The sequence below is a fragment of the Sinocyclocheilus grahami genome, unplaced genomic scaffold (genome assembly GCF_001515645.1).
Source record: "Sinocyclocheilus grahami isolate Dianchi unplaced genomic scaffold, SAMN03320097.WGS_v1.1 scaffold1051.1, whole genome shotgun sequence".
Lineage (NCBI taxonomy): Eukaryota > Metazoa > Chordata > Actinopteri > Cypriniformes > Cyprinidae > Sinocyclocheilus > Sinocyclocheilus grahami.
Window position 1 is genome coordinate 226,805 of NW_015506230.1, and position 11,912 is coordinate 238,716.

At 35.8% G+C, this 11,912-nt stretch overlaps 1 protein-coding gene across 1 annotated transcript in view; it reads left to right on the forward strand.

Annotated features, from left to right (window-relative positions):
- The window catches only part of LOC107566141 (ubiquitin carboxyl-terminal hydrolase 24-like), a 34,837-nt gene extending 23,188 nt beyond the window's left edge, over positions 1-11,649 (forward strand). The window contains exons 26-39 of the mRNA XM_016251516.1: positions 1,711-1,884; positions 2,285-2,370; positions 2,606-2,714; positions 3,050-3,208; positions 4,917-5,014; positions 5,139-5,234; positions 6,785-7,013; positions 7,090-7,252; positions 7,337-7,492; positions 7,585-7,655; positions 7,743-7,903; positions 8,136-8,197; positions 11,368-11,541; positions 11,621-11,649. Coding sequence (XP_016107002.1) covers positions 1,711-1,884; positions 2,285-2,370; positions 2,606-2,714; positions 3,050-3,208; positions 4,917-5,014; positions 5,139-5,234; positions 6,785-7,013; positions 7,090-7,252; positions 7,337-7,492; positions 7,585-7,655; positions 7,743-7,903; positions 8,136-8,197; positions 11,368-11,541; positions 11,621-11,649 — 1,767 coding nt within the window. The remainder of the gene's footprint in view (positions 1-1,710; positions 1,885-2,284; positions 2,371-2,605; positions 2,715-3,049; positions 3,209-4,916; positions 5,015-5,138; positions 5,235-6,784; positions 7,014-7,089; positions 7,253-7,336; positions 7,493-7,584; positions 7,656-7,742; positions 7,904-8,135; positions 8,198-11,367; positions 11,542-11,620) is intronic.
- The last annotated feature ends 263 nt before the right edge of the window (positions 11,650-11,912 follow it).

The following is an 11,912-nucleotide window of genomic DNA, read 5'->3' on the forward strand; positions in this document are numbered from 1 at the left end:
GAACGCAACCGTTTTGAACGAGCGTACCTTTTTTTAACAACCAAAAAGTGGCTGTTCCCCCTGTTGCGGAAGAACAGACGTTCCTCTCGTTGATAGCAGAGGAGCGGATCCAGCGAGAGCTTGATGGGGCGACGCGGAATGAAAACGTTTTTTTGGAGTCGTGGCAGTAGAGGCGGCGCAACTATAACGACATGTGAATAATCCCGCCCATTCTAAAGCGATACTAAACTGCAGTGGAAACGCAAACCAAGCCGAACCAAGCCGTGCCGTACCGTACTGAGCCGTACCGAGCCGAGTCATACCACGCAGTGGAAAAGCGCCATTAGAAGACAACGCTTCCCCGCCAAAGACGAGTTTTTACGGCTTTTCTTGTTTTCACTGTTATACACTAGGGGGCGCTATTGCACATCTTCTGAATGAGTACAAAACCTCCCGAACAAAATCACACGTGAACAGGACGGAGAAACGAGCGATCTCTTATGTAAACAGATGCATATGAAAAATAATGCGATCATCAGCAGTGGCAGCATATAAATGAAAACTGCATAATGTTACGTAAAATGTTGATCCAGGAAGTTGTATATGTCTGTGCAAGCTTTGGAGGTGTTGATAGAAGCGATTTACTGGATTTATGCTTTGATAATCGTACTGAATATTACCCAGATGTAGTTTTTGATAACAAAATAATTATTATTTTGCTCAAAATTATGCATTTTTGTGAAACCTACCTATATTCAAGTGTTGATAAAAAAAGAATGCTTTAAGCTAGAATAAAACAGTTTTTGTTTAAAAGTAGAGGCTCGGATCTTTGTTTTGGTGTATTGCATATTCAAATATTCATACAGCAAAATATTCTGGAGGCCATCAAATTTTAGTGAAAATCATAAAAATCGCTGGCGGTGGCTGGCAACTTTTTTTCAAAAATGCTGGCGGGGAAAGAGTTAAACCTATTTCAGATAGTTGCTAGGGCAAGATGTCTAATTTTCATCATTTTTCATCTAATATTTATATTTCATCAAACAAAAAAATGTTTTTAATAGTTAAACGTTGATTTTAGGTATTGATGACAACACTGAAAACTGAAAATAAGATTAGGTTTCCTAGTTATAGAGAGTGAACAATAAACATTGTTTATTTATATTGGTTATTGTTACCAGTGTTATTTTAGTGTTTTTAAATATAGAAATAATTCAATTTTTATTGATCTGAATTATCTTTGCAATTTTATTAGGTTTTGTTTAAAAAAAAAAGATTTCTAAATTGTTTTATTTTTATATCAGTTTAATTTGAATTCATTTAGTCATTTTAGTACTTCAACTTCATTTAGTTGCCAGAGCAATATTTCTAATATTTGTTTAGTTTATGTATTTAATCCAATGTTTATTTTTCCAATTTTTTTTTTATATAGTTTTAGTTTTGGTTTATGTTTTAGTTAACAGATTTGTTACTAAAATGGCCAATAATTTGGCATTTTGAAATGATCAACATCCAGTAACTGCCTACAGAAGTCTCAACTTCAGTGCTGAACTTCAGAACTTTCATTTAAATAATTAAATAAAGCTAATATATATATATGTGTGTGTAATAGAATGCAGAATCCAAAAGGGCAGTGTTTTAACCATTTTAATTAAAGTTCATATCAAACAAGCTCTTCATATTGACCCCTTTATTTATGGATTCATGCTAACCAGTCCTCTTTTTAAATTCCAGCTGACAATGAATCGTGACCAGAAGCTGTTGAATCAGCTGGGTTTCTCTGATGAGCAGAGTCTGACGGTAAAGAGCTCAGGAACAGGCACTCCATCAGGCAGTTCAGCGGACAGCTCTGCCTCGGCCAGCTCCAGCAGCAGCGGGGTCTTTAACTCTGCGTATGCTTTGGAGCAGGTACATACACTCACTGAACTGACAACTCACAATTTCCTGATACTTATTCAAGTACACACTAACTGAGCAAGTACACACTTGTGTACAGAATACATACACTACCTTTCAAAAGTTTAGGGTCTGTAAGATTTTTTTTTATGTTTTTGAAAGAAGTCTCTTATGCTCACCAAAGCTGCATTTATTTGATCAAAAACAGTAATATTTTGAAATGTAATATGATCCTTCAGAAATCATTCTAATATGCTGATTTGGTGCTCAAGAAACTTTTTTTGGAAACTGTGATACATTTTTTCTTGATTCTTTGATGAATAGAAAAAAACTTGCAGACCCCATCTAAGTAGTATATCTGAGAAGAAGTGTATCTCAACCTACTTTATTAAACTCATGTGTGTGATTGCAGGAGAAATCTCTTCCTGGTGTGGTCATGGCGTTGGTGTGTAATGTCTTTGAGATGCTTTATCAGCTCGCCAATTTGGAGGAACCTAGGTAAAATCCCACAACCCCTGCAAGTTATGCCATTATTTATTTAAAAGGATAGTTCACTCCAAAATTGTAGTTCTGTCATTATTTATTCACCCTCATGTCATACTAAACCTGTATGATGTTTTTTCTTTACTTTTGAATGGTCAATTTTTCCTTTCTATTTACGGACATATGTTGTGTGTATTTTGTGATTTCAGCTGACTTGTAATAACTGTGTGGCCTTCTTGTTCCTGTCCAGAATAACTTTGCGTGTCAGGAAGTTGTTGCTGCTCATCCCGACCGACCCAGAGGTGCAGGACGCCCTTGATAACTTTGTGCCAAAAGAGTCCAGCGTCTGGAGTCACCAGGTACCTGAAAGACACTCTTTGACTTGGATAATTGTAATTACAATTACAAGCTTAATTCTAAGCTTAGAAAGCAGTTTCCACATACATAATATGAAATGAATTATGGGAATTATTGAATAGCTTCGATGAGTTTACAATTTGGAAAATTGTAATAGTAAAGAATAAGTAGGTAGTTAGGTGAAATAGTGTCAGATGTGAACACAGGCTGAATGACTCAGCATTTTGAGCACTGTTTTTAGTAGGGTGCACACAGTGTCCTCTAGCAGACAGTAAATAAATCTCTCTCTCTCTCTCTCTCTCTCTCTCTCTCTCTCTCTCTCTCTCTCTTCCATCAGAAAACTCTGTTTACGCTGGGGTCTGGTTCTCAGGCCTCAAAGTCTCCATCTCTGTCCAGTAAACAGCAGCACCAGCAGAGTGCAGCGTCCATCCTGGAGTCTCTGTTTCGTTCCTCTGCCCCTGGCATGTCTACATTCAGAGTGCTTTATAACCTGGAGGTACATGAAGCAGTTTTTATTTTGATTCAGTAGTGTTACCAAAGTTATTATTAGTAAAAAAAAAATATTTTAAGTTTATCAAAAATTACAAACCAGCATTTGGTCCCAAACTATCTAAACCCTGTTGCCTATATTGGCATATACATCCCAGTTTCCTCAAAAATATTAAGCAGCACCACTGTTTTGAACATTAGTAAGGAGAAATGTTTCTTGAGCAGCAAATCAGCATATTAGAATGATTTCTGAAGGATCATGTGACACCGATGCTGAAAATTCAGCTTTGCCATCACAGGAATAAATTACATTTAAAATATACATTTTGAAGGGTAGTTTGTTTGTTTTTTCAAATAAATGTAGTCTATTTTTATGTTTTTTTGCTAGGAAATAAACACCAAAGTATATTAATTACCACATTTTTGTAACAGGGTTGCAAAGGTTGTAATGAATTTTAAAATAAAACTAGGGATGCACGATATATCGGCCACCATATCGGTATCGGCCCATATCGGCTCATTTTTTCTGTTATCGGTATCGGCCTGATAAGAAAATTTGGCCGATATCTTAAAGCCGATAAATAATGCATTATTTCCTTCAGAGACACTTCAGATGCGCGCTGTTCGTTTGCAGCCTTTTGTGCAATTGTACATTGTAATATTGTGTTTATTTGATGTATATCTGATGTATCTCATATAGAATGCGTTTGGTAAAGTTAAAAGAGCGCTTCAGTTTACCAGTGATCATCTTTAGCTCAGCACACGCAGCCCAAACAGCAGTGCACAACATTAATAACTATGATTGGGAATGTCGTGTATATAACATTCTAATGAGAACATTATTATAATAAAACGTTGTGAATTCTTTGGGTTTAGTTGCCGTGTTTCAGCGCGTTGTTATGGGAAGAGCGCATCCACAACAGGATCACACATTCTGACTATAGCATGCAATAACTGCGTCATTTGTCATTTCATATATAAGTTGTAATATTATGTTTATGTTGTATTAATATTAATCTCAGGATGCATTTCCTTGAGTTAAATAAGCTGCCAGCAAAACGCTTCAGTTTACCGTGTTCATTCAGCTCTTCAGCTTCAGCTTGAGCTGCAGCTCAATGGCTGCTATTTAAAACAGTGGTATTAATTTGTTACTTTTTCAAAATCATTGATATATTATTAATAACAACAACCACTTGTATTTTTCTCTTATTATTTTCATCAACAATATGGTTTAGTAATTAAAATCATTTAATTATTGTCCGTGCAGAGGCTATTCTGTTTTATTGATCTGTGGCGCATTCATTTTGATTCTTTACATGTGTAATGATGTCCAGTGACTTGTTTGCATTATTTATGCATTATTTTATTTATTTGTAAGACTTTTTTTATGACTAAATTTGGTAATGGGAGAGTAAAAATATTTTTAAAATGTACACCGTTCAAACTAGGCTGCTTATGTTGAAGTGTTTGGGATGTGGCTTTTAATGATGAGACCTTTTTTGTAATCAGGCTCTCAAAAAGTATATAACAATTTGGATATAGATTTATCGGCCAACATATCGGTTATCGGCTTTCAAAAATAAAGAATAATCGGTTATCGGTATCGGCCAAAATTTTCATATCGGTGCATCCCTAAATAAAACCATTTGTTTAGAGAACATACATTTTTTTAGGCTTGTTCTATATTCACACACTCACCACTATCTTCCTTACAGGTGCTGAGCTCCAAGCTGATGCCCACATCTGATGATGAAATGGCAAAAACCAGTGTCAAATCTTTCTGTGAGAACTTCCTCAAAGCGGGAGGTCTCAGGTAGCCGTCTGCATTCCACCCACTTTTACACTGCTCCTCATGTTGATAATTCTGCAGTCTTAATGTGGCTGTATATTTTGATCATTAATTCTCTCAGTGGTGCATTGTCTCTCTCTTGTCTCAGTCTGGTGGTTAATGTCATGCAGAGAGACTCCATCCCCTCTGAGGTGGACTATGAGACCAGACAGGGAGTCTATTCCATCTGCCTGCAGCTGGCCAGGTGCGGTCTCATTTATCAATCTGGCTGTCTTCTCTTTCCCTGTTTCTCTATTTTGTTATTTTGTTCACATCTTTTCTTTGAATTCGGCACTCAAAGTGATGGGCAGCATAATAATATTTCTTTAATATTTCTTTTGCGTTCTGTTCCAGTCTTTTTTTACCCAGATGAAAATTATAAACATTTTGTGTCTGAGAACATCCCTTAGACTTTTTGCAGTGTTTCTATGGTTCCTAAGAAAAATATTAAAAATGTTTCAGAATATAAAAATGATTTCAAATGATACAGTATACATGTTTCTACTGCTCAAGTGCAGTACCTCCACTGACATTTAGGGGGCCTGGTAAAATGCTTCTATGTAAGCCTAAGACTATTGTGAAAACTTCTAGATAAACATATACAACTATTCATGTACAAAATTTATTAGGAGAGTGCTGTAAACTTTCTAAAGTTACATTAAAGTCTATACGGGACATTTTTTGACCCAAAAATAACAGGTGTATTTTTTTATAGCTAATTTAGTTCTGAAATTTATCAGCAAAGTAGTTCCATCTAATTAAATATGCACTGCCATCCAGTGCATGTGTGCTTGTAATTTTTGTAAGTATGAATTTATGTGAAATATATGTAATATGTATTTTGTTTGTGATTTGTTAGAGTATTGGGTCCATTAGCTTAGCAGCATGCTAATGTCAAAGTTGTGAGTTTAACCCAAAGTATACTTCAGTTTTTACATGTATTTCATCATATGTGACCCTGGAGCACAATACCAGGCTTATGTCACTTGGGTATATTTTTAGCAATAGCAAAAAAAAAAAAAAATTTATTATAGATTTTTCTTTTATGGCAAAAATCATTAGGATATTAAGTAAAGATTATGTTCCATGAAAATATTTTGTAAATTTCCTACCGTAAATATATAAAAACGTAATTTTTGATTAGTAATATGCATTGCTAAGAACTTCATTTGGACTACTTTAAAGGCGATTTTCTCAATATTTTGATTTTTTTTTGCACCCTCAGATTCCAGATTTACAAATAGTTGTATCTCGGCCAAATATTGTCCTATCCTAACAAACCACACATCAATGGAAAGCTTATTTATTCAGCTTTCAGATTATGTATAAATCTTAATTTCGAATTATTTACGCTTATTACTGGTTTTGTGGTCCAGGTTCACATATAGTATGCGTATACTGTACACATGCAACCAGGTCCACAAGGTTGCAACACTGGCTGCCTGTTTTTCTAAGACCTGTGCAAAAATAGGCAGTTATGCTGCTTGATATTGCAAACTGGTATTTGTTATATTATTTTAATTTTAATTTAATTAATTAATTGTAATATTAGCATGATCAAAAACACACTTCTTTTTTTAGTGCAAATAGTTGTACCGTTTACTGCTAGTTCTTCTAGTTATGTGCCAATAGCAGCTAATGAATCAAAAGTCTCGCACTTTCACAGAAAATAGCTTACTTCTTCGTTGCAAAATAAGGTGGATACTTTGGGCTTTAGCATTTGTTAAAGGACTTGCTCTTTGTCTCCTCCTGTAGGTTCCTGCTGGTAGGGCAGGCTATGCCTAGTTTGCTCGATGAGGAGTTGAGCAAGGAAGGTCTGGACACTTTGTCCTCTCGGCCATTCCGTAATGCCGGGCGGCAGAGCGGCCGACAGCTCTCCGTCTGCGGGACTCCAGAGAAGTCCTCCTACAGGCAGGTGTCCGTGTCTGACAGATCCTCCATCAGAGTGGAAGAAATCATCCCGGCCGCCCGTGTCGCCATACAGGTGTGAGAGAGCATCCGATGCTTTACTAAATGATTTACTTCTGATCATCTCTAACTTCTCTGGTTTGTCATTGCAGACAATGGAGGTGGGAGACTTCACATCCACAGTGGCGTGCTTCATGAGGCTCACCTGGGCAGCAGCTGCAGGCCGATTGGACCTAGTTGGAAGCAGCCAGCCAATCAGAGAGACAACTAACTCGCTTCTCCCGCTGGGTGTTCGCAGCAGGGTCAGCAGCACAGGTGAGACTCTGATCGGTGCTGGATATCTCCCTTTTAGTCGGACTTGTGCATTACTCTAAATGTTCGTGCTCGTGTGTGTTGCAGGAAGTAACTGCAGCTCAGGCAGTGAGGGAGAGGTCACCACATTGCAGGCTGGGATATGCGTCAAACAGCTGTTTGTGTCCATCAAAGACACTATTATTGCAAGAGAAGCACTCTCTTTACTCGTCACATGCCTTCAGCTACGCTGCCAACAGCTATGTAAGAAAAAAAAAAACACTGACACATGCGAAATAAAGTCATCAAAAATCAAAACACTTATGGAGTCGCTTTGTTTCCTGTTCTCTTTCAAGCTTCATTTTACAATCTGACTTCTGTGAATGATTTCATCATTGATATTCTGCTGGGGTCGCCCAGTGGAGAGGTCAGTGTTTGCGTTGTAGTCCTGACAAAATTAAACTTGTCTCTTATTAAGTATGACCTAATGTCTAAACTCCTTCTTTGTTCACAGATCCGACGTGTAGCGTGTGATCAGCTGTACACTCTCAGTCAGTCAGACACCTCTGCATACCCTGACCTCCAGAAGCCCAACCTCTTCCTGCTGAAGGTGGTTCTGACAGCCCAACTTCCTCTCTGGTCCCCCACCAGCATCATGAGGGGCATTAACCAAAGGTTAACACTAAACACATTATTTCTTCTCTCAGTTAGTAATCTTATTTCTCTAAGTGTATAATGACAAATGAGACTTAAATGAAATTCTTACTATAACAGGCCCACAAAGTAATTAAAACACTGTGTAGACATTAGAAAAGAAATATATGAAATGTTATTTTTGCAGACTGCATATAAACATTATATGAAATGATGAATATCTACTGAGCTAAGCTGATGATCGTGTTTTTAGGTTGCTTTCACAATGCACAGAGTATTTTGATCTGAGGTGCCAACTACTGGATGATCTGACCAGTGAGTGTTCTGCCTTATTTTCATAATAAGTATATAATATAAATGTCAGTTTTCACAAACAAAATGTACTTTGGTCTCCCATTATTTATTTTCTGATTATTCAGTCATTCCATGAATTTGATTATAATAAATATAGTTCATTGTAGTAAAAAATTAGGTAACACTTTACAATAAGGTTCATTAGTTAACATTAGTTAACTACTTTAGTTAACATGAACTAAGCATGAACAATACTTCTACAGCATTTATTAATCTTAGTTAATGTTAATTTCAACAGTTACTACAGCATTATTAAAATCAAAGGTTGTGCTTGTTAACATTAGTTAATGCGCTGTGAATTAACATGAACTAACTATGAACAACTGTATTTTCATTAACATTAATAAATACTGTAATAAATGTATTTTTCATTGTTTGTTCATGTTAGTTAATACATTAACTAACATTAACTAATGGAAACTTATTGTAAAGTGTTACCAAAAATTATTTCTAATTATTAACTAATTTAGTTACGAAAACATTTTGCCCCACATTTTTTTACTTGCAGCCCTGTTTTTTCCTTATTAAAAATAATAGTAATAACATTCTTTAAAATTGTGATACATCAAGTGGAGTGTTTCTACAGCATGGAGGAAAAAAACTATGAATCTCCTTGAGTTTTCTAGTGTAATGTTGACTGCATTTATCATTCTTCAACCCTGTTACCCAAGTTATTGTTAGAAAATGCAGACAGATGTTTATTTATTTTTTTTAATTTATTATTTGAAATTTAAAATCATCAACTACTTAATCAACACTTAGTCCCAGACCTGATAGTCCCTATTCTATGATTACTTGGTTTAAGCCTATATTTCTAGCCCTGTTACCCATTCTGCCTACAGTATGATATTATAAACATTTTATATATATATTTTTAGGGCTGTCAAAATTAATGTGTTAACACATTAACGCAAATTCATTTTAACGGCACAAATTTTATTAACGCGCGATTAATGCAGCGTGTATTTTCTGTTTCAGGGTTTCCGCGGGTCCTTATAAAGGCTTAAGAGGTCTTAAAATTAGATGCATCATGTTTAAGGCCATAAAAGTCTTTAATTGTACAAGAAAGTCTAAATTTTGCTTTCAAGAGGTCTTAAATTTGGGGAGGGAAAGACAAGAATTGCAATATGGCTTAATGTGATGATAAAACTTCAAAAGGTGATTTCATTGAATAAATATGATATAAATGAATAAATATTTCAAAGTCAGCTGCTGCGCTGCTTTGTTTACAGTCGGAGAACCCGCTCTATTTTTACCGTTCCGACAGCTCCTCCTGCTGGCAGAGAATTAATTTGCCCATCTGGTGTTTTTGTTCAGACCAATGTGAACATCCACCCATGTTTTTATGCAGCAGACACGAAGTTGTAAATGTGAACTGGTAGATTGATAAGAAGATAATGCATTATAAAAATCTAAACAATTAAAGGGTTAGTTCAGGTGTATATGACTTTCTTCTTTCAGACGAATCCAGTCAGAGTTGTTACAGATACAGAAAAAATTGTCTTTGATATTCCAAGCTGTTTAATGGCAGTCAGCGGGTGTTGCAGTGCTTCAGTCCAAAAAAAAGTTAAATAAAAAGTGCCCATTCATAATAAAAAGTGTCTCAAAAGTGGGGTGTGAACAAAGACCTCCTGTAGCGAATCGATGCGTTTTTGTAAGAAAAATATCCGTATTTAAAACGTAATAATCAATTTAATCTAGCTTGCGCTCACTGTTGTAAACGGAAGCAGTTCCGGGCGGATGACGTATGGAGGTCGTCTTTCTGCATGCGCCGCTCAGAAGTAACGAACGCGGAAGCACAGGGGAGAGATCAAAACAAAACAACGTTCACGAATTAGAAGTACAAAACGAGGATTTGTAAAGAAGAATGTCGGAGGATTTCAATATAAGCCAAGAGGAGACTGGTTTTCCTTTGCTAAAGTAAGGAAACTTTGCTTCCTTTGCGCCTGTTAACACTTTAATTCCGTATTGTGACGTACTTCCGAGAGGAATTAAATATTGAATGAGAAAATCAGAGGGCGTGGCTTGTTTTCTACTACAAACTTATTGGATGTAGTAAAGTAGGCGGTTTCATTCAGAACAACACTGACAGTTGGAGGGGCGTGTTTAAGGATGTTATGCTCAAGCCCAAGCCGTCAAACTGACGCCATCAGAGGAGGTCCGTCATTTCAGAGGGGAGGTGCATTTTCAGATTTGGATTAAAGAATACGAAGGCAAACTAAATTTTTTTTTGGTGGATTGACTTGCACGGATGAATTGTTCACCATAAAAATAACATTGTGCGCTAACAAAATAAATAGTCAATTTTGATTTCATGTGTACTTTAAAAACTTAAAAGGTATTAGTTGAAGGTACATTTAGAACAGATAAAAATGTGCGATTAAGTTGCGAATAATCACGTGTTAACTCATGACAATCATGCGATTAATCGCAATTAAATATTTTAATCGATTGACAGCCCTAATATTTTTACATTTATTTACATTTCCTATAAAAAAAATCATTGAGTTATTTTGTTGTTTTTATTGCTAGAAAAGACCAGTGACCAACTATATTCATGATTTCGGTATCAGGGTTATAAATATTGAAAATGAATGGAGCATTAAATAAAAAGCTTGATGATCAATATTTATATGAGATTATCAATATTTTATGAACGTCAACTAAACGGTTCACTAAATCATTTGCTCAATGCTGTTTTGTTCCCTCTATATAAGTTCCAAATGGATCATGCGATTAATCGCAATTAAATATTTTAATCGATTGACAGCCCTAATATTTTTACATTTATTTACATTTCCTATAAAAAAATCATTGAGTTATTTTGTTGTTTTTATTGCTAGAAAAGACCAGTGACCAACTATATTCATGATTTCGGTATCAGGGTTATAAATATTGAAAATGAATGGAGCATTAAATAAAAAGCTTGATGATCAATATTTATATGAGATTATCAATATTTTATGAACGTCAACTAAACGGTTCACTAAATCATTTGCTCAATGCTGTTTTGTTCCCTCTATATAAGTTCCAAATGTATCTTTCAGGGAGTGACACTTGCTTTTGTCCTGCGGAATTTAAGAACAATTTTTGGATTCCTTTGGAAAAGCTCATATGTTTCATGTTCTCAGCATCAGAAATGGAGCAGCTTCAGATCGGCCCTGCGGCCATGCTGGAGGACGAGATCAGCTGGCTTGATAATTTCGAGCCCACTTGGACCAACGAGCTGGAGACCAGCGAGGCCGACAACATCCTGCTGGCTGGACACCTGCGCCTCATTAAAACCCTGCTGTCCCTCTGCGGCAGTGAGGCCCTAATATTTTTACATTTATTTACATTTCCTATAAAAAAATCATTGAGTTATTTTGTTGTTTTTATTGCTAGAAAAGACCAGTGACCAACTATATTCATGATTTCGGTATCAGGGTTATAAATATTGAAAATGAATGGAGCATTAAATAAAAAGCTTGATGATCAATATTTATATGAGATTATCAATATTTTATGAACGTCAACTAAACCGTTCACTAAATCATTTGCTCAATGCTGTTTTGTTCCCTCTATATAAGTTCCAAATGTATCTTTCAGGGAGTGACACTTGCTTTAGTCCTGCGGAATTTAAGAACAATTTTTGGATTTTTGGAAAAGCTCATATGTTTCATGTTCTCAGCATCAG